At 52.0% G+C, this 23,959-nt stretch overlaps 2 protein-coding genes across 21 annotated transcripts in view; one reads left to right on the forward strand and one right to left on the reverse strand.

Moving 5' to 3' along the window:
• Window positions 1–1,544, reverse strand: part of ZFYVE28 (zinc finger FYVE-type containing 28) — a 102,833-nt gene extending 101,289 nt beyond the window's left edge. For 3 of the 12 annotated variants that reach the window (XR_005054161.2, XR_012131875.1, XR_012131876.1), the window contains exon 1: window positions 1,191–1,511. Coding sequence is in view for 6 of the 12 variants with exons in the window: in XM_073237951.1 (XP_073094052.1) it covers window positions 1,191–1,229 (39 nt within the window). In the remaining 6 variants the exon portion in view is untranslated. Of the gene's footprint in view, window positions 1–1,190 lie in introns of all 12 variants that reach the window. The other 9 variants (XR_012131877.1, XR_012131873.1, XM_036992028.2 and 6 more) reach the window with 7 other exon arrangements.
• A 145-nt stretch (window positions 1,545–1,689) lies between these two features.
• The window catches only part of CFAP99 (cilia and flagella associated protein 99), a 48,082-nt gene continuing 25,812 nt past the window's right edge, over window positions 1,690–23,959 (forward strand). For 6 of the 9 annotated variants that reach the window (XR_012131878.1, XM_073237953.1, XM_073237956.1 and 3 more), the window contains exons 1-2: window positions 1,690–1,865; window positions 10,045–10,169. Coding sequence is in view for 6 of the 9 variants with exons in the window: in XM_073237953.1 (XP_073094054.1) it covers window positions 10,062–10,169 (108 nt within the window). In the remaining 3 variants the exon portion in view is untranslated. Of the gene's footprint in view, window positions 1,866–10,044; window positions 10,170–11,978; window positions 12,108–23,959 lie in introns of those variants that run through there. The other 3 variants (XM_073237954.1, XM_073237958.1, XM_073237959.1) reach the window with 3 other exon arrangements.

Genomic DNA, 23,959 nt, shown 5'->3' on the forward strand with positions numbered 1-23,959 from the left:
GAGGACGCCTGACAAAGGTGTTTTCAGAGAACCTGAATGTCACCTGACCTGTGATACAGTTCCCTTCCTGCCCTTGCCATTTGTCACTGAAAAAAGAATGCTGCTGCCCATCGCCAAAACGACCTTTGACAAGTGGACTTGGTTCTTCCTCCACTGGGGACAAAAGTCACGCGAACGTAAAGCCGCTCCTCGTACTGATACCCCGTGCGGAGGCTGACACCTTGCCCCGGCAACCTGCACGGCGACTGCGGGGCAGAGAAGGCCCCACCGTGGCGGCCCTGGAGAGACTGCAGCGAGGAGAGGGCTGGACCAAAGTTGTGCAAGGACAGGGAGGCCCCAAACACGCGCGCCCGGAAGCACCAGGGTCGCACGGAGCCGCCGCCACCAATGAGGAGCTGCTTACCCGACAGGGGGGTCGGGAGCCGGGATGTGGCTGCACCACACACCGAAGAAGCCCAATCCCTCTGGGCAAAGCCAAGGCCGAGAAGGGGCCCCAGGCATCCTAAGCCCTCAGCCCAGGGCTCAGAGAACCCTGCGACCCCAAGGCCACAAAGCACGAGCCGTTCGGGTCCCTGCGCTCACCGCAGCACCTCGGCGCCGGGCCCCAAACGCCCCCGCGGCTCTCCAGCGGGCGCACCAGGGGGCCCGGATCTAAGGAAACCCCGCACCCTGGGCGGCCTGCAGAAAAGCGGTCAGCCCCGGGAGGGGAGCGGGGTCCCTGGGTCCCTCGGCGCCACTGCGGCCGCAGCAGCGCCCGGACGCGGCGGAAGGCTCCGCGCGCGCCCCAGGTCGCCGCGGTGACCCCACCCCAGGGCGGCGCTCCCGCTGCACCAGCCCCGCGGACACGAGCCGGGACACAGCGCCCGCAGTGCGACTGGCGCAGCTGCCAAGGCACCGGGCGCGCCGCGGCGACCGACCCCGGCCCCGCAGCCAGTCAGGCCACCTCCAGGCTCGAGAGCGCGCGGTGGGCAGGGACGCGGATGGGGCCGCCAGGGCGCCGCGGCGCGGCTCCGTCCCGGCTCGGGAAGGAGAGTCCCGTCCGCACCCCGGGGAGAGAGTATGGGGAAAGCGCGGGGGAGGCGCATTCCGGCCCCGGGATAATGGGGGGAGGCGAGTCGCGGGGTGCAGGGAGGGGTCGCGGCCCCAGGGTAGGGCCGGTCACACGGGGTAGGGGTCTGCGCGGCGCTCACCTTGGGTTTGTACAGCCACTTTCGGAACCTGTTCATCATCGCCGCGCCGGCCCGGCTCCGGCGGCCCTCGCCGCCGCAGCGCTGCGCCCGGGCCGGCCGCGCGCGGGGCGGGCGCGGGCGGGCGGCGGGCAGGTGCGCGGCCGGAGGCGCTGAGGGAGCAGCGCACTGGACGGGCGGGCGGAGGGCACCCGGGGCACCGGCTCCTGGATGCTCACTGACAGCCGGCGCCAAGCGGGCCGCCGCGCTCCGCGCCGCACATGCGCCGAGGCGCGGCGAGCCCCTGCCGTCGCCCGCCGCCCAATCCCGGCGCCGCGCTGCGCCCCGCCCGAAGCGCGATTCTCCGAGGGCGTCTTGGCGCCCCTGCGGAGTCGAGAAACTACAAGCCCCGTCGGGCATTGCAGGGGACGGGGCCCCGTGAGCGGCGCCCTTGGCCGCGGCGCTGTGCATTCTGGGGATTGTAGTCTTCCTGTGGCGCCGGAGCGGACGGCCCATTGCTAGGTGACGACGCCCAAACAGCACCGCTGCGTCACCGCCTGCCGCGGTTGCCGGGGTCCCGGCGGATCAGGAGTGACGCTGGGAACTCCCGAGCTTGCTGACCCTGGCGTCTGCTCTGGCGGCAGGCGAAGGATAGAAGGGAGGTTCGGCGGTGGGAGCGCCCCCGGAGCCGGCCGGCAGGTACGCGGGGGAGAGAGCAGGTGTGCTCTAAGGGAGAAAGGCAAGGCTGTCCCCCCGCGGCCCGCGGCCCCTCGCCAGCAGCTCCCCGGTCTAAAGGAGCTCTCATCCTTGCTTCCCATCCTCTTGCTGCCGCTCACCGGCTTTGTGACCTTCTTCCCGGCTCCTTGATTAAAGTTAACAGTGCTTTTTATTCTTAATCGCCACAACAAACGGTTCTTTTTTAACTAATGTTCTCCCTTATTCACTACTTCCCCAAACGATGCCCTAATTTGGATCCATAAAAACAATCACCAAAATCTGAGAACCTATTATGTGCCAGTCAGACAGCTGGAAATAAACATGTGGCCTCACGTTAAACTCCCATTGACAGCTGAAGAAACGGCGCAGAGCAGCTGCTGCGCTCTGCCGGTAGGAGGGGATCCCCAGGGAGGGCAGGCTTCCCCTGTCCCCACGCAGCACCACTTCTCCGGGTGTTCTGAACAGTGCAGATTTAGGACGTGGGAGAGACAGCAACACTTCCCTTGATGGAGAATTTATCCTCTGGGGCTCATGTCACTGACGCTCAGGTGGTTCTGGACTCCCTGACCCCTGTCTGCCACTAAAGTCAATGTGAGTCTGGGCGCTCACAGCACCTGAGAAGTACCGGCCTGCCATCCACGATCATGTCTGGGTAACTGATTGATCTCTGCTCCCCTGTAGCTACCACACAGTCACTGCGCCCCTAAAGAGCAAAACCAGACTGCGTCTTATCTCCTCTTTCCATGAGCCCAGTCCAATCAGCTTTTCACACAACTCCTCCGCGACTCTTTATCAAGGTTACCCTTGACCCCTACATTGCTAAATCCAGTGACCAGAGCACTTCATGCTCCCTCCTGCATGCACCCTCCTCACCTGGCTGGAACGGATCAGTCTCCACCTCTCCTCGCCTGACTGCTCCCTCCTAGTCTCGTTGGCTAGCAACTGCCCTGCTCCCCAGCATCCTAACACTGGAGGCCCTGGACTCAGTCCTCAGAAGCTCCTGTATCCACTCCCAACCTGGATGACTTCCTGCAGTCACATAGTTTGATAAACCTTTCTCCCAACCTTTCCAAAAAACTTACATCTCCAGCCTGAACTTTACTATGTAAGTTCCATTACCTATTCTTTGCCGGTTGGATGTCTAATATCTCCTTAAACTCAACGTGTCCAACTGCACTCTCGATCTTCCCCCATAAAACCTATTCCTCCCCCAGCCACCATTTCCAGCAGGAGAATTCAGCGTACACACTTGGTGGACTGTTCCCTGTCAGTCAGTCTGTCCTTGGCTGACTCTAAGGCCGAGCTGCTGTTGCTTCTCAGAAGCTCCCTTCACATGCTTCCCTGCTTGAATCTGTGCTCGCGTTACCAGACACGAAGAAAGAGTTCAAGAACGGATGCAGAAAGGCCAGTGAGCATTAAGGGTTTATTTGGAGAATTAGAGTTTAAAGAAAGGACAGTACTTGTCTGAGAGTTAGGGTGTGGGCAGACCCAGAGGGGGTCATTCTGGGGAACAATAGGGAGCCTTTTTTTATACGAAGAGGATGAACATTCACCAAGTGAGATTAGGTTTCACAGGGAACAGGTAGAGGCTTCCTGGAGTTCGTTCTTGCTCCACCCTCACGTCGGCCCGAGCAGTTTTTTTGGCTGTATTTGGTTCTCCTCTTAACGGTTGTGGCGTGGGGAGGTGTGATTGTTACTATGTTAGTGAGAGTATAATATATTTGGAGGTGAAGTCAAGGTCAACTCCTCCTTCTAGCCAGTTTTGGCTGATCTCTTATCTATACGTCACTCCTCATCCCAAGAGAACAGCTTGTACAGACTGTGTAGAATGAATGTAAGCAAGCATCTGACCAATGTCCTTCCTCTCCCTGCTTATGTCTAGCTGTCTACGTACCCTAACACTGGCATGAAGGCCAACCTCAAGGAAATAGGTATATCAGTTAGGATTAGGTTCAGCTGCATGTAACAAAAAATCCCAACGTCACAGTGCCCCAAACAAGATGGTTCATGTTTTCATAAAGGAGGCCCTTGACCTTCTTCCCGGCTCCTTGATTAAAGTTAACTGCACTTTTTATTTTTAATTGCCATAATAAATGGTGCTTTTTAAAAAAATATTCTCCCATATTCACCACTTCCCCTAATGATTTCCTAATTTGGATCCACTGGGGAAGCAATCCTGGGAGGCATGGCAGCCCCATAAAGCTGTCAAGGACCTGGGCTCTTCTAGCTTACTCTTTTGTATCTTTAACAGTTTCCTCACAGCCCAGAATGGCTGCACAAGTTCCTTCCATCACCTGCTAAGTCCAGGCAGCAGGATGGAAAAGAGAAGGGTATGTCCATCCCTTTCGAGGAGACTTTCCAGAAGTCTCACACCCTTCCACTTCTTGGCAAACCCAGCTGCCAGGCAAACTGGGAAATGTCATCTTTCAGTTGGGCAGCTATAGGCCCAACTAAAAATCAGCGATTTGTTACTCAGGCGGAAAGGGAGAATAACTACTGAAAAGCAAGTACAAAGCCTGCCACGTGGGTCTGTGCTTTAAGCACAAGCCATCAGAGCATGACTTGGCAGAAACCCTTAGGAGATTGTCTTTATCAGAATTAAAAGCCAGGAAAAAAATATTTTAATTAATACACATCTGGGATTTATGTAAGTGAAGCCTCTCTAGTGGCTGAAGAGTGTTGAACTGGTTTTCATCTGCTGGAATATAAATTTCCTCATGTAATCTCATGTCTGTCTGTAAAGGATTAGCTAAGAAAAGAGAAGCTTTCGTCCAGTCTGCCTTTAAAGAGTCCTTAAATATGAGCCAGTCAAGTCCTGACTCGTGGAGTTAAAGCTTGGGAATTAAATCCCACTTCCCACATATCTGGTTTTACACCACCAAATTTGAGGTGCTAAAAGCATGCATCAGAATCAGATGAGCTGTAATATCTCTTTCCTGCTGAAAGGTGTGATAATGTTGACTAAGTTCTCAGGCCAGTTTCAGTGGGAGTGCAGAACTCAGGAGCCTCTTGTCCTGATGTCCACTGTTTGGTGCATCTGCCCCGGCCAGGGAGCAGAGCCCCAGCCCGGGGAGCCCTCGGATGCCAGCCCAGTGGTGCTCCTCCAGGACCTCTCCCCACTTACAGCCCGCATGCACTCCCCTCCCCATCCACATACTCTGCTTGGCTCAACCACCCATTTCTTCCAGATCATTCCATCCAGGCCCACTCTGGATTGGTGGGGGAAAGGGGCTTGGGAGGTCCTCCTGCTCCCCCAAAGAGCTGATTGAAAGCACCCTTTCCTGAGAACATTCAACCCCAGGACAGAAGGCAGGGCAGGGAAGCCACCCTGCCCTGGGACCAGCTGCCACTACACACGCACAGACCCCCACTCGCACTGTCCCTCAGGTGCAGGATGGAGCCCTTTTCCAGCATGTATGTGGTTCCTCCAGGCAGAGCAGCATCGAGGGCTGGGGCCCATCCCGGGGCAGTCCCTCAGTGTGACTGCCATGGAAGACGCAAGAAAAACTCTATCCTTAACACTGTTTCTATAAAAATAGACTTTTTGCCTAGGTTTATTCTTTTCCTCATGAGCTGGCACGAGTGGATGTCGCTTTCCTTTCCTGTTAGATGTGCTGCCTCTTCCACGAAGTTATGGCTCATCCTGAGACGTTACCAGGCACCAGACAGAGTGTGCGGCGGCAGGGCTTTAGAACCCAGCCTGGGCCCTGGGGTCTTCCACAGGCACAAAATCCTAATTAGGGATGGGGAGCTTCACCGCCACCCCTACCCCCAGGTCAGCAAGCGTTTGTTCTCTTCCGTATTTACTCACTTAGTAAATATTACAACATCTACTATTTTCCAGTTAAATGAGACGACAAAACTGAACTCTGTCGAACTACAGGCCCCGTGGAAGCAAAGGCTTAGAAAAGCATTAGTATAAACTTTGGGCAGATCTATCCCCAAATGTCAGAGCTGTGTTTCAGACTAAAACCAAGAGACTGTTTAGGGCACTTGGCCCTTCCGTATATTTTTACATGCTGGTCATTCACTCCACTGACATCTCTGTGGCACTTGCTGGGTGCCAGCTGTAGTGTCAGAGCCAGGGACACAGAGGCAATAAAGCAGGGCCTTGCACCAGATGCTCAGGCAGTGTTGAGGGAGTATGGATGACGTCAGGGGAGGCACGGAGAGGGGAAAAGCCAAGGCAGGAGGAAGACAGGCCTTGCAGCTGGTGACACATGAATTGGGTGTTGGGGATGCCTAGGAGCTCCCCAGGGAGAGGAGAAAGAAGAGTATTTGAGGTTCCGGAGACATGCAAAGGGGCTTCTGAGCCAGTCAGTAGCTAGATCGACAGAGCTGGGTGCAGGAGTGAGGGAGGGCGAGGGCCTCAGGGGCTGGGGTAGGACGTGCTGAGGAAGCCCCATGGGTCCTGCAGCAGCTGGAGGCTGGGGGATCTGTTCTGTTAGTGATGGATGGAGTGGAAGGGCGCTCCCTGACCCGAGACGGTGCCTCCCCAAACCCTCCCCGCCTGCCGCACCCGGCCCTGGGCCCTCCTGCCTTTCCCCGCACCGCACCGTCCAGTCAGGAAGACCCTCCTGGAAGGACAGGGCTTGCTGGGGGTCAGGTGGGGGCCAGGACCTGGTGAGTGGATTTATGGCCAGGGCGCAGCCAGACTGGTGAGCCTCACCTGGAGGTGTCCCTCGAGAGCCCCTCAGACGTGAGGCCTGGGGCAACAGACCGGCTGAACACAAGTGCCCAGTCGTGAGGGTCTCACCCAGAGGGCCCACAGGCAGCCCAGGCAGGTTCATCCCCATCGGGCCCTGAGCCTTCCCAGCTCATCCTGCCTGCAGTGCCTCTGACGGGAGGAGGAATGGTCAGTGTGGGGACCTTTCAAATGTCCTTTGTCCATTAGCTGCACTAGGCTGAACAGAACCAGGTCCCGCGAGGGCCTTGCAACCCATGGGGGCAAGTGTGTTTTCCAGGGCTTCTCCCAGGGTCTCCACTCCCTCCAGGACACCCAAGGCCCAGCATTCTCCCTCTGAGGACCAGGCCCCGAGGGGTGGCTAGGAGGGGGCACCTGGGCAGACGCTGCTCACCGGAGCCCCCACCCCACAGCCCTCAGGACTGCATTTGGCTCAGAGATGCCTGGAGGGGCTGTGTTGTTTTCCACTTAGGACTGAGCTGAAGTGGAGCAGAGACCCCACAGCCATGCCTGTAGGGCAGGGCAACAGGCCCTCAGCAGACAGATGGTGACACCACCAGGGTGGGCCAGGGAGGCAGGTTGAGACCACCAGGAGGAGGGGTGGGACAGGACGAAACCAGCCAGAGGTGGCAGCAAGGTCAGGTCTCAGGCTGGGGGTGGAGTGGGTGTCATACCTTACTGCCCACAGTCTTGCCCCCTCTGTAGCCCCCAGGGCTCAGAGAGGTTAGCCTCTGGTCCTCAGTCACCCAGGAGACCCAGAAGTGGAGCCAGGGGCCTCTGCAGTGGCCCCCGCCTGTACCTGCCCCAGGCACGCACTCCTCACTGCCTGCCTGTGTCAGAGGTAGGGGCTGCTCCCATGGTCCAGCCAGCCCCAGGCAGAAGGGATGAGGGGCCCAGTGGGACAACCCAGCAGGCTAGGGGCTGCTCCTGTTGCAGAAAATGGTGTGCTTCCTGCTCCCCTGGCGGCCCGCTGCAGGTCAGAGCTGGGAGAAGCCCCTCGCTCGGTATGTGTTCTCTCAGTCAGTAGAGCTGTCACCACCCGTGGCCACAGGCAGGGACAAACCAGATCACCTGGCACACACCTGCCCCATGTCCCCACTCATCCTTCTTACCACTGCAACCCTAGAGGCCACAGATCAGCCTCAATGCGGGTGACCCTGGTGAAGAAGGAACAGGGGTGAATAGGGGCAATGGGCCGCCAAGCTCATCCCCTTTCTGTGCCTGCAGGGGAGCCCCTGACTTCCTTTCTTGTGGGCCTGAGCTCACTGGGCCCGGGGCAATCCCCGGGCAGTGCCAGTGTCCCGGTTGTGCCAGCAGCTCCCTTACTCAGTACCAATGGCTCAGGTACCCTTTGAGGCAAGAACTGATGTAGAAATAGGGACTCCTGGGCACTACCATAATCCTTTGTGGGTTTCACCGTGGCTTCGTGCAGTTTGCCCTGGTGTCTGCAGAACTGCTTCCGAGACCACTGACTCTCCCAGACTCAATCTCCAGGGCCTGTCCTGGCACCCGGCCTGTCCTGGCACCCGGCCTTTAGCCAGTGTCAGCGCACTTCCCACTCCTAGGGGCCTCTCCCCCAGCCTCATGCAGGAGAGGCTCCTGCTGGCTTTAGTGTCCATACGCAGACAAAGCCTGGCCCTGAAGCAGCTCTGAAGGAACAGCCCGTGCAGGCCTCCTGTCTCCGTGGGGCGGAGGCCCAGGTGTGCAGCCAGCAGGGGAGTGGGACTCAGGGCTCCTGGGCAGGCCGCTGCAGAGCTTCCTTCCGCCCTGACCAAGGGAGGCTGGCCAAGCCTCTTGCCCTGCCTGCTCGGTGGGGAAGGGCCTGATACAACCCTCCTCTTGGAGCCCATCCCCCGTGCCTGCCACTCACTGTCACTTTCCTGAACGTTCTCTCCTTCCTGGGCCCATCTCTGCCTCCTCCTGAGCTCACTCCCCAGGGAAGGGCAGGGCCTGCCTTCCTCAGAGGCCACTGGTCTCCCCACACCCCCCCGTGGCGTCCAGCTGCCTAAGTTTCGCCCAGGGTTGTTGTCCTGGCGCCCAGGCTGCTCTACCCTCATGTCCCTGCCTCTGTGACCGGCTTCCTCCCTTGGGAGAGGTCAGGGTGTGCAGGGCGCTGTCCGTCAGAAACCCAGCCTCAGATCTGGGGCATTCTCGTGCATTTTTGCTCCTCCTCTTTCTGGGACCCCTGCTAACTGGAACTCGGCCTTGTGGGGTGGGTCCCTGGTTTTCTTGGGGCTTCTTTCCTACTTTCTACATCGTCTTTTTCTGCTCTAGGAGATCTCCACCTCTCCTATTTACATCTTTAGTTCTGCTCTCATGTTTTAATTTCCAAGAACTCTTTGTTTTCCTCAAATGTACCATGTCTTTATCTCTCCGAGGTGGGACAGTTGCTGGTTTCAGGCGTTCCCAGCTGCTGCTTTGTCTGCTCCGTCCTGCTTCCTTTATCGCTGATTTCTGTTTCAGTGTTCTGTGTTGGAGGATCCCTGACGTATCTGCTGGCATTTGGCCCTCATTCTCTTTAAAGTGATGTTGGGGGACTCAGCCAATGGACCATGACTGGCTAGGACTGGCCATCTCACTGGGGACCCAAGTGTCAGTCTATGTAGCTCTTGTTTTTTCATCCAATCTGCAGCCTGGAGGATCTGGGTCTGGGGGCTGCTATCTGGAGCCATCTAACTTGTTGGAGGGTGGAAGAATAGTGTCCGTGCTGTCCCCAGGACCCTAACAGCCTGGGTTTGCCAGGAACTGGTGCCCAGGAAGGCCAGCATCACGAGAGGTGCTGCACCATCAGCATGGAACAGAGTGGGCAGTGGACGAGGGTGGATTGGGCCTGGCCACCCACCCCGAGAAGCATTTCCTGGGGTCCCAGGCGCACCACAAAAAGCTTCTTCCTCCCATGTCTCCCAGAGGGGCTCTGGGAAAGCCAGTCTCCCCAGCTGGTGTGCCCCAGAATGTTCAGTGTTCATACAAGGCCTGGCCAGTCACCGGCTATGCATCGTCTCTGGATATTGGTTCCCAAATCTTTGAAATGGGGTGTTGGACCTGGTGACTCGAGGATTCTTCTCACCACAGCCTTTTGCAATTGGGTCCCCCTCCCATTCTGGGCAGGGCCAACCCCCAGCTGGACTGAGGGGCCCTCAGAGGCTGGCTCACCAGGTGTCTCCACTCTCTGGCCTGGCCCCTCCCAGGGTCATTCCACCTCTGCACCGCTGTAGGGCTTGGGGACACACGGTGGGGGGGCAGCCTGTAGCTTCCAGGGCTGTGGGTGAGTGGGGGGTCCAGGCCACAGTCCAAGCAGTGGGCCAGGGCCTACCCCAGCCAGGGTCCTCAGTTCCCTCCAACGCTCCTCGCCCAGCAAGATCCCTGCCTCCCTGGTGGGCTCCCTGCCAGTGTTGGCGAGAGTTGTCTGGCTGCTTCTGTCTGCCCAGCTAACAACCTGGAGGTCATGGAGGGCGTGACCACTTGGTTTGCTTTTAGGGTCCTGACCTGGAAAGATGGCCTACTATGGAAAATGCATTGAAACTGTGATTGAACAACTGGACCAACTTAAGCCTGGGGACAGTCCTGAGCAGGTCCTGGAGGCTGCGTCAGCCTCCCTGCAGGTAGGCAGAGCGGCGGCTGGGGGCGCGCCGGGAACATCAAATCCATCGCTGACAGCTGCTTTCCTTCCTACACAAGGAGGGGCCAGGGGCGCGCTTCCCCTTACCGAAGGCTGCACAGCCCAGCGGAGGCTGACAGTGCTTCCAGGAGCCTAGTAGGCATTCCTGGCCCCAGAATGTACGTTAGACACCTCTTGTGAATACAAACACCGACACCACACTAGGGCTGAGTCCGAGTGGCGGCACTGGGGCCTGGAGCTCAGCCTTGGCCACGCCTGTGCTGCCCACACTGTCCGCTGGCACCTCCAGCGGAGAGGCCCTTCCCACCCACCTGGAAGAAATAAGGGGCCCGCCCTCCAACTACTCAGAGCTCCTCACCCCGCCCCTGGGTAGTCCTGTCCTCTCCCCCTCGCTCCAGCCTCTCCCGTTTCGAGCACAAAGAGCCCTCGGAGCTGCAGGTCCTGGGATGGTCAGAAGGAGCAGCCCCCGATCTGCCCTCACTCCAGCACTGCCCACGGCCTCTGCCGTCCTCAGAGGCCCCCTAGGATCTGGGGCTCTGTCCCCTCGTCGGTCACGGGTCCATCCCCAAGGGAGGTGCCCAGGGAGCAGGAACAGGCATCATAGGGGGCCCGCCTTCAGGACTTTGGCACCTGCGCCCCACTGGGTGGCACACCCGGAGGAGGCCCAGTCCGCCTGGGGAAAAGCTCCGCTGCCCAGGGGGGACGAGGCCTGCACCTGCCGGGAGGGGGCGCTGCAACGCGAGCGTGTTCGCGCAGGCGCAGGTGCTCGCCTTCCATTGCTTCCGCAGGCTTTGTGGCTGTCGTTTGGTAGGGCCCCGACCCAACCCCACTGCCTGCTCAGGAGCAGCCTCTGCTGGGCCCCCAGGCCACACAGGGACCCGCCTTCCCCTGGGGTGGGATGGGGGCTCTTTGTCTACTAGTCACCTTGTGGCGCAGCAGCCAGAAAACCTAGAACAGGGACTGGGGGACGGGGGGAGGTGGCCTCCGTCCAGTGGGAGGGGCCGGGGCCCTGAACAATGCACACAGTGGCCGGAGGTGTCGGAAAGCAACGCCTCGCCCCAGAGAACTTGGGACCCTGAAGCAATCCCTGCCCCCAGGTGGCCCCAGCCCAACCAGCGTCCCTGCCAGCTGGAGCCTCAGTCCTAGACTTGGGGTGGGGACACACCCGCTGTTGCACCTCCCTCTCCTACGCCTCTACAGCCCCTCTCAAACTCTTTCCCTGAGCATTTTGGGGAAGACACCATAATAGCCAAGGGCCAGGCCCATTTACAACACCACCCCTGCCCTGACCAGAAATTCCCTTGGGGGCTCAGCTCATCCCCGTTCCCACTGGGACTGCCCCCACCCAGCCTCTCTGGTGGCTCGAGGGCATGGATCCAGCAGCCCCGTCTCTCTCCCCACTGGGGTCTCTGCCACCAGCCACTCTGCTGGCTGGCTGCCTTGCCGGCAGTTCCCACCTTCCATTTTCAAGGACTCCTTGGTGCTCCGCTCTCTGTCCTCAGCTGTGCCCCACCCCAGCCCCAGTAAGGCTTTCCCCTCACTCAGCAAAAGTAGTGAAGTGATGTCTTTAGTTCTTGGTAATAACTACTGCAGAAAGTTGGGTTTGTTACAACAAATAGTTTGGGGACTTATTTCCCATGACCAACAGATTATCAATGGCACGTGAGTCCTTGTTGTCACCCGGTGACTCCTGGTGTGATGACTATTCCCTGCTGACTCCGCCCCCCAAACGGGCAGCACCCTGAGTCCAGGGGCCAGCCGTGTCACTGAGACGGGCCCCTGCCCCCAACAGGCGGGAAGCAGCTTCCTTCTCGGCTGTGCCGGCCCTTTCAGATCCTCCCAAAAGATCCGATCATAAATCAGAATGTCCTGGAAATGGCCCCAGTCCGGAGAACACACTTTTATCTCCAGCTGTCAGAAGGTTAGTGCAATGACCTCTTGTCAGGCTAAGGCAGGGACTGCCACGCAGCAGAGGCATCAACTGACTGGCCCCTGGTGGAAGACAGGGATGTGGGTTCAACTGCATCCCCCAAAGACATGCTGAAGTCCCAACCTCAGGTAACCTAGAATGTGACCTTGTAGGAAAATACCACCTTCGCAGATATAATTAAGTTAAGAATCTGGAAATGAGATCATCCTTGATTTGGGGTGAGCCCCAAATCCAATGACTAGCATCCTTTTAAGAAGAGGGGATTTTAACACAGACACAGTGGAGATGCCGTGTGATGACACAAACGGGAGGAAGGCTGGAGGACAGAGGCAGAGGCTGTAGGTGCAGCAGCGAGCCATGGCCACCTAGGATGCTGGCTGCCCCAGCAGCTAGGAGGGGCCCCGGAGGAGGGACCAGCTGAGGCACCCCAATCCCAAACTTCTGGCCTCAGAACTGGAGAAAATGTATCTGGCAGCTGCCAAGCTTGTGCTAACTGTTGTGGAAGCCCCAGAAAGCTTCTCAGATAAGAGCCTCCTGGGGGAGGCCAAGACAGAGGGGCCAGGTGGGGACACACAGAGTCGCTGCTGAGAAGTTGGGGGACCAGGTAGGAGGAGGGCCCAGGAGGGGCCAGGGGAGGCCTGGCCCACAGGGTGGGGAGGAGGCCAGGGATCTGTGGATTTGGAGCAGGGTGTGGTGACCTTCCCCCTCCAGAGCAAGGTCTGGGGCACACATGCACACACACAATGTGCATGCACATGCACACACGTGCACACGTCTGTGCCCTCACGTGCATGTGGAGCAGCCTCCCTCCGTCCTCTGCTGGGCCTCCCCACGGAGGTGTCCAGATGGCCCTTCACAGTGAGCAAACACCTCTGGGAGAAGAATTTGGGCCACAGATCATTGGCCGAGAGGATGTTCTCCATCATTGCTGCTGTGCCCATGTGGGCACTGAGGGGGGGAAGTGGGCCTCTCCGGGTGCCAGTCTCCACAAAAGGAGCTCTACCCACACAGCCAGCGCCCCTCTCAGGCAGCTTGGGCAATCAGACCATCCGGGAACTCCACGTGGGTGGCTGGGACAGAGGTGGAGGGGCATCCAGAACGTCCCTGAGGCCGGGCTTTGAAAGAGATCCCTTGGAGGGTGGGGTGAAAGGGGGAGAAGGGGCGATCCCAGGCAGTGGGACCTGCATGAGCTGCGGATCTCACAGGCTGACCTGTGACCAAGAAGGAGTTCGGTCCAGGCGCTGTGTGGGCAGGGAAGCCGAACCGGGCTTCAGTGAGCAGAACCCTGAGCCATGGACCGGGGGATCCGGGCCACTCAGCAAACCGTGGGCCGGGCAAGCGGGCGTCTGAGTTCTGAGCAGAAGAATGAAAAGGTGAGAGTTGGGCTGGCAGGCGAGGAGCCCGGCAGCTGGAGCTTCGGGCAGCCCAGGGGCGAGGCAGTGCGGGGAGGCCTACTCTGCCCCGGCCCAGGCTCCAGCCAGAGGGGAAGTGCTGGTGGTCAGGGAGGGCAGGGGAAGAGCAAAGGGGCTTGTGCAAGAGGTTAGGGGAAGCAAAGCTGGGGTGGGACCTGGGGGCCTGGAAATACCTGCCTGCGGGGTGGCCACGTGGTAACACTCAGGTCCCATGAGCTTTGTCTTTACTTTTCTAGTCAGTAGTTTCACAGAAAACCTGGGCTCAGGAATATTTTTATTTTAATGTATTTTTTAAGTACCTGATGTACTGACAAGCAGGATCCCAAATCTATGGGTTCACAACAGTATCCAGTGGGGTCTCCCTCCCACATTGGCCCTCCCAGGAGAGAAGCAGAGGCCAGTGTCCTGTGGCTCCTTCCATAGACTGTTAGGCCCGTCTCGTATAGATATCAGAGAAAAATATATTTGAATTTTATGAAGTTTATATGCACAAATTACATATGATTACATATAAATTACAAATAGTTTTCATATATAACTTCTTAAATGTCTACAGGATGGCAGCACTTTGTAACACAGCCCTGCACTTGGTTTTCTCACGTAAGGTGTCATGATTGTCCCTCACTCTTGGGCTCAGCACCCCAGGCACCCATGGTGACCACCCTACTGACGGGGTCTTACGCTGCTCCCAGTCTTTCACTGTCACCAACCTGCCATGGGACAAACGGTTGGCTTGTGCCTCTGCACCTCGGCAGGTGCGCCCAGGGTCAGGCCCCAGAAAACACAGTTTCTCATTGCGAGAGGATTGGCCCTGGTGATCGCGGCAGACCCTGCCAGGGACCTACACTTTAACATCCTCCTTGGCAGGTAGGGGTGCTGTTCCCTGACTGAGGCTGGCCCAGAATTAGGGACCAAATGGTACCTGAGCTTCCTCAGTGCAATTTGGGCCTTGCCCTGCCTCCTCTGTGGGAGAGCCAGCCCAGCCTAGCGCCAGCAACCCACTTTGTCCTGCCAGAAGGCATGGTCTGGGGCTTGGGGCTCAGCGCCCTCTGACCCGCGTAGCCCCTGGGCCTCTCTGTGACCAGCTGCGCTGAGCTTCCCTGGCAGCAAGGACCTGGCCATGGGCGCAGGCCGGCACATGGGCCAGGGTGCCGCTTAATACTTGGCTCTGTGTCTTCAGGACCCCTCCCTGATCTCTGTGCTTGGGGGCTGGTGGCACCAGGGCCTGCAGTTGAAGGCTCAAGGCTGTGACCCTATTAAAAATACATACTCGCATTCCCCAAATGCAGGCGTAGCGATGAGAAGTGGAGTCACTGTTGTCTGAGCATCCTACAGAGTCATGCAGCCTCAGTGCAGACCACGCTGACTCAGGCAGCCTCGTGCCAGCCCTGCTGACGCACTGCTTTCTGACCTGGCTGCTCTGAGCTCCTGGGCTTCCTTTGACAAGATGCAGTAAGTTAAATGGGGGCCTGGGGCCTGGCTGGGGCTAGTGCCCTCCAGTGTGGGCAGAGCCCAGGGGTCAAAGAAAACTGAGGCAGGAGCCTTATTGCTGAGAGCAGAGCAGACCCTGAGAAAGAGCCCCAAATCTGTTTTGCGCCCAGAGGCAGGGTCCCCCTCTGCACCAGGCCCTTACAGCCTCCCATGGAGGCGGGGTGTTCTGTTCCCTCACTCACGAGCACCCAGTGACATGCCCAGAAAGGGGCAATGAGCAGTGTGTGTGGGAGAGGGGCTAGGCCGTGTCTGACCACGAGGGGCCGCAGGCAGCATCTGAGCAAAGACCCAGGGGGATGGGGTGCAAGAGTGCAGGGAACAGCGCTGCAGACGGAGGGAACAGACAGTGAGGAGGCCCTGCAGGGACACTGCACGTTGGAGGAGCACAGGGAGGCTAGTGGGATGGGATGCACAGGGAGCCAGGCAGCCCATGTAGGGCCTTGGTGGCTGTCATAAGGCGTCTTCTTCTGGAAAGTTCTGAGAAAGGACGGGCATGAGCTGACTTCCATTTTGAAAGAATGGCTTGGAACCTAAGTGCCCATCAATAGATGAATGGATAAAGAAGATGTGGTACATATATACAATGGAATATTATTTGGCCATCAGAAGAAAACAGATCTGTCATTTGCAACAACACGATGGACCTAGAGGGTATTATGCTCAGTGAAATAAGCAGAGAAAGACAAATACCATATGATTTCACTTATTTGTGGACTATAAAAATAAAACAAAATGAACAAAGCTCATAGACTCATAGACACTGAGAAGTGACTGGTGGTTACCATGGGGGAGGGACTGAGAAAGAGAAGGGGGATAAAGGGGTACAAAAATTCACAATTACAATATAAGTTGGTCACGGGAACAGGGACAGGAGTGCAGCATGGAGAGTATAGCGAACGGTTCTGTAACATTTTCCTATGTTGAGAGACAGTAACTGCCTAGTGGGGGTAAGGGTTTAATAATATGGGTAACTGTTGAGGCACTGTGCTGTACATTTGAAACCAATACACGATTGTATATCAATGATACATCAACAAAAAAGAAAAAAAAAAGGATCTCTTGGAGGCCAGGCTGGAAGTAGACTGAGGAGGCACAGGAGGAGAAGCAGGGAGTAGTGGGGCCCCTGGCTGGCTGGCGCGGGGCAGCAAGCCTCCCTGGGTTTGGGCCGAGCAGCTGGGAGACGGTCGCACTTACGGAGGTGGGAAGACAGGACACATTCACGGGGACACGCAGCAGACGTCCAAGTAGGGAGGCCGGCAGGAGCCGGCGGAGCTCTCTGGAGTTCAGGGACGGCCCGGAACGGCCCCCGGCCACTGCGGACAGTGAAGGAACCGTCAGAGGAGTGGGCTGCAGGCCCGTGGTGAGGCTGAGAGGCCTGGCGCAGCAGCGGGTAGCCCGGGGGAGTGCGGTGAGGACCCCTCGCAGTGGCAGGGCGGGCCCTGCACCCCGGCCTCCAGCAAGGGCCCAGGAGCCAGGCCAGGCCCTGAAGGGGCAAGGGGCTTCAGGTTTGGCTCAGCCGCAGGCAGCCAGCCGGGCAGCCCCACTCCTGCGAGTCCCGGCCATGCCCCTGAGTATCTGACCTCATGTCGCCCCTTGCTGCATTTAGGGATTAGCATTTTCCCCACTTCACATGACATGGCCCTGAACTTCTTGCTTGTGGACATTTTCTGGATTTTGGCTGGTTTCCTTAGATTCCCAGAAGTATGATTCCTGGATTAAACGATATAGAAAATACAATTTTTTTTTTTAAGTTTAAGAAACCTGTTTATTGCTTGTAAGCAGTCATCCTGCCTCTCTCTTTATATTTTTTAAATTTTTTATTAAGGTATGACTGATATACACTCTTATGAAGATTTCACATGAAAAAACAATGTGGTTACTACATTTACCCATATTATCAAGTCCCCAGCCATACCCCACTGCAGTCACTGCCCATCAGTGCAGCAAGATGCCACAGATCCACTATTTACCTTCTCTGTGCTACACTGTTTTCCCCGTGACCCCCCACACCATGTGTACTAAACATAATACCCCTCAATCCCCTTCTCCCTCCCTCCCCACCCGCTCTTCCCCACCCTTCCCCTTTGGTAACCGCTAGTCCCTTCTTGGAGTCTGTGAGTCTGCTGCCATTTTCTTCCTTCAGTTTTGCTTCGTTGTTATACTCCACAAATGTGGGAAATCATTTGGCATTTGTCTTTCTCCGCCTGGCTTATTTCAATGAGCATAATGTTCTCCAGCTCCATCCATGTTGTTGCAAATGGTAGGATTTGTTTCTTTCCTATGGCTGAATAGTATTCCATTGTGTATATGTACCACCTCATCTTTATCCATTCATCTACTGATGGACACTTAGGTTGCTTCCATATCTTGGCTGCTGTAAAAAGTGCTGCGATGAACATAGGGGTGCATATGTCTTTTTGAATCTGAGAAGTTGTATTCTTTGGGTACATTCCAAGAAGTGGGATTCTGGGCTCAAATGGTATTTCTATTTTTAGTTTTTTGAGTAACCTCCATATTGCGTTCCACAATGGTTGAACTAGCTTACATTTCCACCAGCAGTGTAGGAGGGTTCCCCTTTCTCTGCATCCTCGCCAACATTTGTTGTTCTTAGTCTTTTTGATGCTGCCCATCCTTACTGGTGTGAGGTGATATCTCATTGTGGTTTTAATTTGCATTTCCCTGATGATTAGTGATGTGCAGCATCTTCTCATGTGTCTGTTGACATCTGAATTTCTACTTTGGAGAACTGTCTCTTCATATCCTCTGTCCATTTGTTAATTGGGTTACTTGCTTTTTGGGTGCTGAGGTGTGTAAGTTCTTTATATATATATATATATTTTTTTTTTTTTTACCTTTTTTTTTCATGAGAGGGCATCTCTCATATTTATTGATCAAATGGTTGTTAACAATAAAATCCTGTATAGGGAACTCAATGGACAATCATTAATCAACACCAAGCCTAATTCTCAACAGTCTCCAATCTTCTGAACCATAATGAACAAGTTCTTACATGGTGAACAAGTTCTTACATAGTGTATAAGTTCTTACATGGTGAACAGTGCAAGGGCAGTCATCACAGAAACTTTCTGTTTTTATCATGCATCATGAACTATAAACAATCAAGTCAAATATGATTATTCATTTGATTTTTTTTGGAGAAAAAGCAGAAAGAAAAAAAATCTGAAGAACACAAGTCACTGAAGTTATTCCACACAAAATACATTCCATCACCAACAGAAAATTCTACATGTCATTGACCCATTTAGAAGATCACAGTGTACATTAGCTTATAAAAGGCTATCATAGTTATGTCAACAAAGCTATTTCTCAAATTTTGTTTAATCAAGTATTTTTTTTTGAGAGGGCATCTCTCATATTTATTGATCAAATGGTTCTTAACAACAATAAAATTCTGTATAGGGGAGTCAATGCTCAATGCACTATCATTAATCCATCTCAAGCCTAATTCTCGTCAATCTCCAATCTTCTGAAGCATAACGAACAAGTTCTTACATGGTGAACGAATTCTTACATAGTGAATAAGTTCTTACATGGTGAACAGTACAAGGGCATTCATCACAGAAACTTTCGGTTTTGATCACGCATTATGAACTATAAACAATCAGGTCAAATATGAATATTCGTTTGATTTTTATACTTGATTTATATGTGGATCCCACATTTCTCCCTTTATTATTATTATTTTTTTTATTTTTAATAAAATGCTGAAGTGGTAGGTAGATGCAAGATAAAGGTAGAAAACATAGTTTAGTGTTGTAAGAGAGCAATTGTAGATGATCAGCTGTGTGCTTGTAGACTATGTGTTAATCCAAGCTAGACAAGGGCATTAAAACATCCACGGATGCAGAAGATTTCTTTTAAAACAGAGGGGGTGAGTTTCTAAGCCTCACCACTGTTGATCCCCACTTTCTCAGCTGATGGCCCCCCTGCGACTGTGCCTGTCTTAGGTTGTTCCTCCCTTGAGGAATCTTAGCCGTCTCTGGCTAACCAGTCATCTTCTGGGGCCATACAGGGAAATGTAAAGTTGGTAAGTGAGAGAGAAGCCATATTGTTTGAAAAGGTTAGCTTTTTACTTCTTTGCAGATTTATGCCCTGTGGCTTCCATGACCAGCACTTGTCTCGAGGTATCTTTACCACCTGGAGGAATTATGATACTCGGTAAATTCGGTATGAGGCACGAATTCTATTTAAGGGTTGTAATTAGGAAGGAAGAAGAAAAGCTATAGAAGTAGCAGGTGGAAGAAAACATAGGAGGATTGATTATTTCTTTGACATATCTTCTTGTAGAGTAACTTAAGCATGTATAGGTTTTAACTACTAATTAAATTGTGCACACACATTAACATAATAGGAATACAGTTACATAACCAAAGCAGATATATAATTACCAGCCATCTCCAGTGAAGCCAAGAAAACCAGTTAGGCACCCTAGGCATTTGTGAAAATTTGTCTATGATATGATGGATATTGTCCAACTGTACTTGAACAGTCTGAGAGAAATCAGACAAATTAAAACAATCCATTCCTGGGAATTGTTCACATCCCATATGTTCTTCTAACAGTAGATAGTCTGTAGTCGTAAGATTTTGGAGCGCTACAACTTGCACTTCTCCTAATTCTTGGTTGAGCTCCAACAGTACAGATCCAGTCAAATTTGTTGCTTTAATGAAAGCACAGGCCAGCTTAGATATCTCCTTCTTCATTCCAATGGCAAGTCCAGGAACCGGTGGGATGGATGCAGCTACACCTGCAGCATCGCCTGGATCTTTGTTGAGGTTTTTTGATGATCATCTTCTGGTATGACTCTTCCAGAGAGTGCTGATGTTGGAAGTTCTTCTTCATATCGTATCTTAGTTCATTTTCTGGGTAGCCAAATTAGGCTTTGACCCTCTGTATAAACACAAACAGACCCTTTGCCCTCACTTTGATATGCCCTTTATACCATTGTGTAGAACTCATTGGAGGTCACCACACAGGAACTGCTTTTTTGTTGTTGTTGTTATCATTAATCTACACTTACATGACAAATATTATGTTTACTAGGCTCTCCCCTATACCAGGTCCCCCCTATAAACCCCTTTACAGTCACTCTCAATCAGCATAGCAAAATGTTGTAGAATCACTACTTGTCTTCTCTGTGTTGTACAGCCCTCCCCTTTCTCCCACCCCCCTGTGCATGCTAATCTTAATACCCCCCTTCTTCTTCTCCCCCCTTATCCCTCCCTGCCCACCCATCCTCCCCAGTCCCTTTCCCTTTGGTACCTGTTAGTCCATTCTTGAGTTCTGTGATTCTGCTGCTGTTTTGTTCCTTCAGTTTTTCCTTTGTTCTTACACTCCACAGATGAGTGAAATCGTTTGGTATTTCTCTTTCTCCGCTTAGCTTATTTCACTGAGCATAATACCCTCCAGCTCCATCCATGTTGCTGCAAATGGTAGGACTTGCCCTTTTCTTATGGCTGAGTAGTATTCCATTGTGTATATGTACCACATCTTCTTTATCCATTCATCTATCGATGGACATTTAGGTTGCTTCCAATTCTTGGCTATCATAAATAGTGCTGCGATAAACATAGGGGTGCATCTGTCTTTCTCAAACTTGATTGCTGCGTTCTTAGGGTAAATTCCTAGGAGTGGAATTCCTGGGTCAAATGGTAAGACTGATTTGAGCATTTTGATGTACCTCCATAATGCTTTCCACAATGGTTGAACTAATTTACATTCCCACCAGCAGTGTAGGAGGGTTCCCCTTTCTCCACAGCCTCGACAACATTTTTTGTTGTTTGTCTTTTGGATGGCAGCCATCCTTACTGGTGTGAGGTGATACCTCTTTGTAGTTTTAATTTGCATTTCTCTGATAATTAGTGATGTGGAGCATCTTTTCATGTGTCTGTTGGCCATCTGTATTTCTTTGTTAGAGAACTGTCTGTTCAGTTCCTCTGCCCATTTTTTAATTGGGTTATTTGTTTTTTTTTGTTGAGGCGTGTGAGCTCTTTATGTATTCTGGACATCAAGCCTTTATCGGATCTGTCATTTTCAAATATATTCTCCCATACTGTAGGGTTCCTTTTTGTTCTATTGGTGGTGTCTTTTGCTCTACAGAAGCTTTTCAGCTTAATATAGTCCCACTTGTTCATTTTTGCTGTTGTTTTCCTTGCCCAGGGAGAGATGTTCACGAAGAGGTCACTCATGTTTATGTCTAAAAGGTTTTTGCCTATGTTTTTTTCTAAGAGTTTTGTGGTTTCATGACTTACATTCAGTTCTTTGATCCATTTTGAATTTACTTTTGTGTATGGGGTTAGACAATGGTCCAGTTTCATTCTCCTACATGTAGCTGTCCAGTTCTGCCAGCACCATCTGTTGAAGAGACTGTCATTTCACAATTGTATGTCCATGGCTCCTTTATCAAATATTAATTGACCATATATGTTTGAGTTAATGTCTGGAGTCTCTAATCTGTTCCACTGGTCTGTGGCTCTGTTCTTGTGCCAGTACCAAATTGTCTTGATTACTATGACTTTGTAGTAGAGCTTGAAGTTGGGGAGTGAGATCCCCCCTACTTTATTCTTCTTTCTCAGGATTGCTTTGGCTATTCAGGGTCTTTGGTGTTTCCATATGAATTTTTGAATTATTTGTTCCAGTTCATTGAAGAATGTTGCTGGTAATTTGATAGGGATTGCATCAAATCTGTATATTGCTTTGGGCAGGATGGCCATTTTGATGATATTAATTCTTCCCAGCCATGAACATGGAATGAATTTCCATTTGTTAGTGCTCCTTTGATTTCTCTTAAGAGTGACTTGTAGTTTTCAGGGTATAGGTCTTTCACTTCTTTAGTTAGGCTTATTCCTAGGTATTTTAGACTTTTTGATGCAATTGTGAATGGAATTGTTTTCCTGATTTCTCTTTCTATTGGTTCATTGTTTGTGTATAGGAAAGCCACAGATTTCTGTGTGTTAATTTTGTATCCTGCAACTTTGCTGTATTCCAATATCAGTTCTAGTAGTTTTGGAGTGGAGTCTTTAGGGTTTTTTATGTACTATATCATATCATCTGCAAATAGTGACAGTTTAACTTCTTCTTTACCAATCTGGATTCCTTGTATTTCTTTGTTTTGTCTGATTGCCGTGGCTAGGACCTCTAGTATTATGTTAAATAACAGTGGAGAGAGTGGGCATCCCTGTCTAGTTCCCGATCTAAGAGGAAATGCTTTCAGCTTCTCACTGTTCCGTATAATGTGGGCTGTGGGTTTATCGTATATGGCCTTTATTATGTTGAGGTACTTGCCCTCTATTCCCATTCTGCTGAGAGTTTTTATCATGAATGGATGTTGAATTTTGTCGAATGCTTTTTCAGCATCTATGGAGATGATCATGTGGTTTTTGTCTTTCTTTTTGTTGATGTGGTGGATGATGTTGATGGATTTTCGAATGTTGTACCATCCTTGCATCCCTGGGATGAATCCCACTTGGTCATGGTGTATGATCCCTTTGATATGCTGTTGAATTCTGTTTGCTAATATTTTATTGAGTATTTTTGCATCTACATTCATTAGGGATATTGGTCTGTAGTTTTCTTTTTTGGTGGGGTCTTTGCCTGGTTTTGGTATTAGGGTGATGCTGGCTTCATAGAATGAGTTTGGGAGTATTCTCTCCTCTTCCATTTTTTGGAAAACTTTAAGGAGAATGGGTATTATATCTTCTCTGTATATCTGATAAAATTCCGAGGTAAATACATCTGGCTCAGGGATTTTTTTCTTGGGTAGTTTTTTTATTACTGCTTCAATTTCTTTGCTGGTAATTGGTTTGTTTAGATTTTGTGTTTCTTCCTTGGTCAGTCTTGGAAGGTTGTATTTTTCTAGGAAGTTGTCCATTTCTTCTAGGTTTTCCAGCTTCTTAGCATATAGGTTTTCATAGTAGTCTCTAATAATTCTTTGTATTTCTGTTGGGTCCGTCGTGATGTTTCCTTTCTCATTTCTGATTCTGTTGATGTGTGTTGATTCTCTTTTTCTCTTAATAAGTCTGGCTAGAGGCTTATCTATTTTGTTTATTTTCTCAAAGAACCAGCTCTTGGTTTCATTGATTTTTTTCTATTGTTTTATTCTTCTCAATTTTGTTTATTTCTTCTCTAATCTTTATCATGTCCATCCTTCTGGTGACTTTAGGCCTCATTTCTTCTTCTTTTTCCAATTTTGATAACTGTGACGTTAGACTATTCATTTGGGTTTGTTCTTCCTTCTTTAAATATGCCTGGATTGCTATATACTGTCCTCTTAAGACTGCTTTCGCTGCATCCCACAGAAGTTGGGGCTTTGTGTTGTTGTTTTCATTTATTTCCATATTTTTCTGGATCTCCATTTTAATTTTGTCTTTGGTCCATTGACTATTTAGAAGTGTATTGTGAGCCTTTTTGCTTTATTTGTACAATTTATTTCTAGTTTTATACCTTTGTGGTCTGAAAAGTTGGTTGGTAGAATTTCAATCTTTTTTAATTTCCTGAGCCTCTTTTTGTGGCCTAGTATGTGGTCTATTGTGGAGAATGTTCCATGTGCACTTGAGAAGAATGTGTATCCTGTTGCTTTTGGATGTAGAGTTCTATAGATGTCTATTAGGTCCATCTGTTCTAGTGTGTTGTTCCGTGCCTCTGTGTCCTTACTTATTTTCTGTCTGGTGGATCTATCCTTTGGGGTGAGTGGTGTGTTGAAGTTTCCTAAAATGAATGCATTGCAGTCTGTTTCCTCCTTTAGTTCTGTTAGTATTTATTTCAAATATGCTGGTGCTCCTGTGTTGGGTGCATGTATATTTATAACTTTCTATCCTCTTGTTGGACTGAGCCCTTTATCATTATGTAATTTCCTTCTTTATCTCTTGTTACTTTTTTTGTTTTGAAGTCTATTTTTTCTAATACTAGTACTGAAAGTCC

Source organism: Manis javanica, chromosome 5, assembly GCF_040802235.1.
Source record: "Manis javanica isolate MJ-LG chromosome 5, MJ_LKY, whole genome shotgun sequence".
NCBI classification, from domain to species: domain Eukaryota; kingdom Metazoa; phylum Chordata; class Mammalia; order Pholidota; family Manidae; genus Manis; species Manis javanica.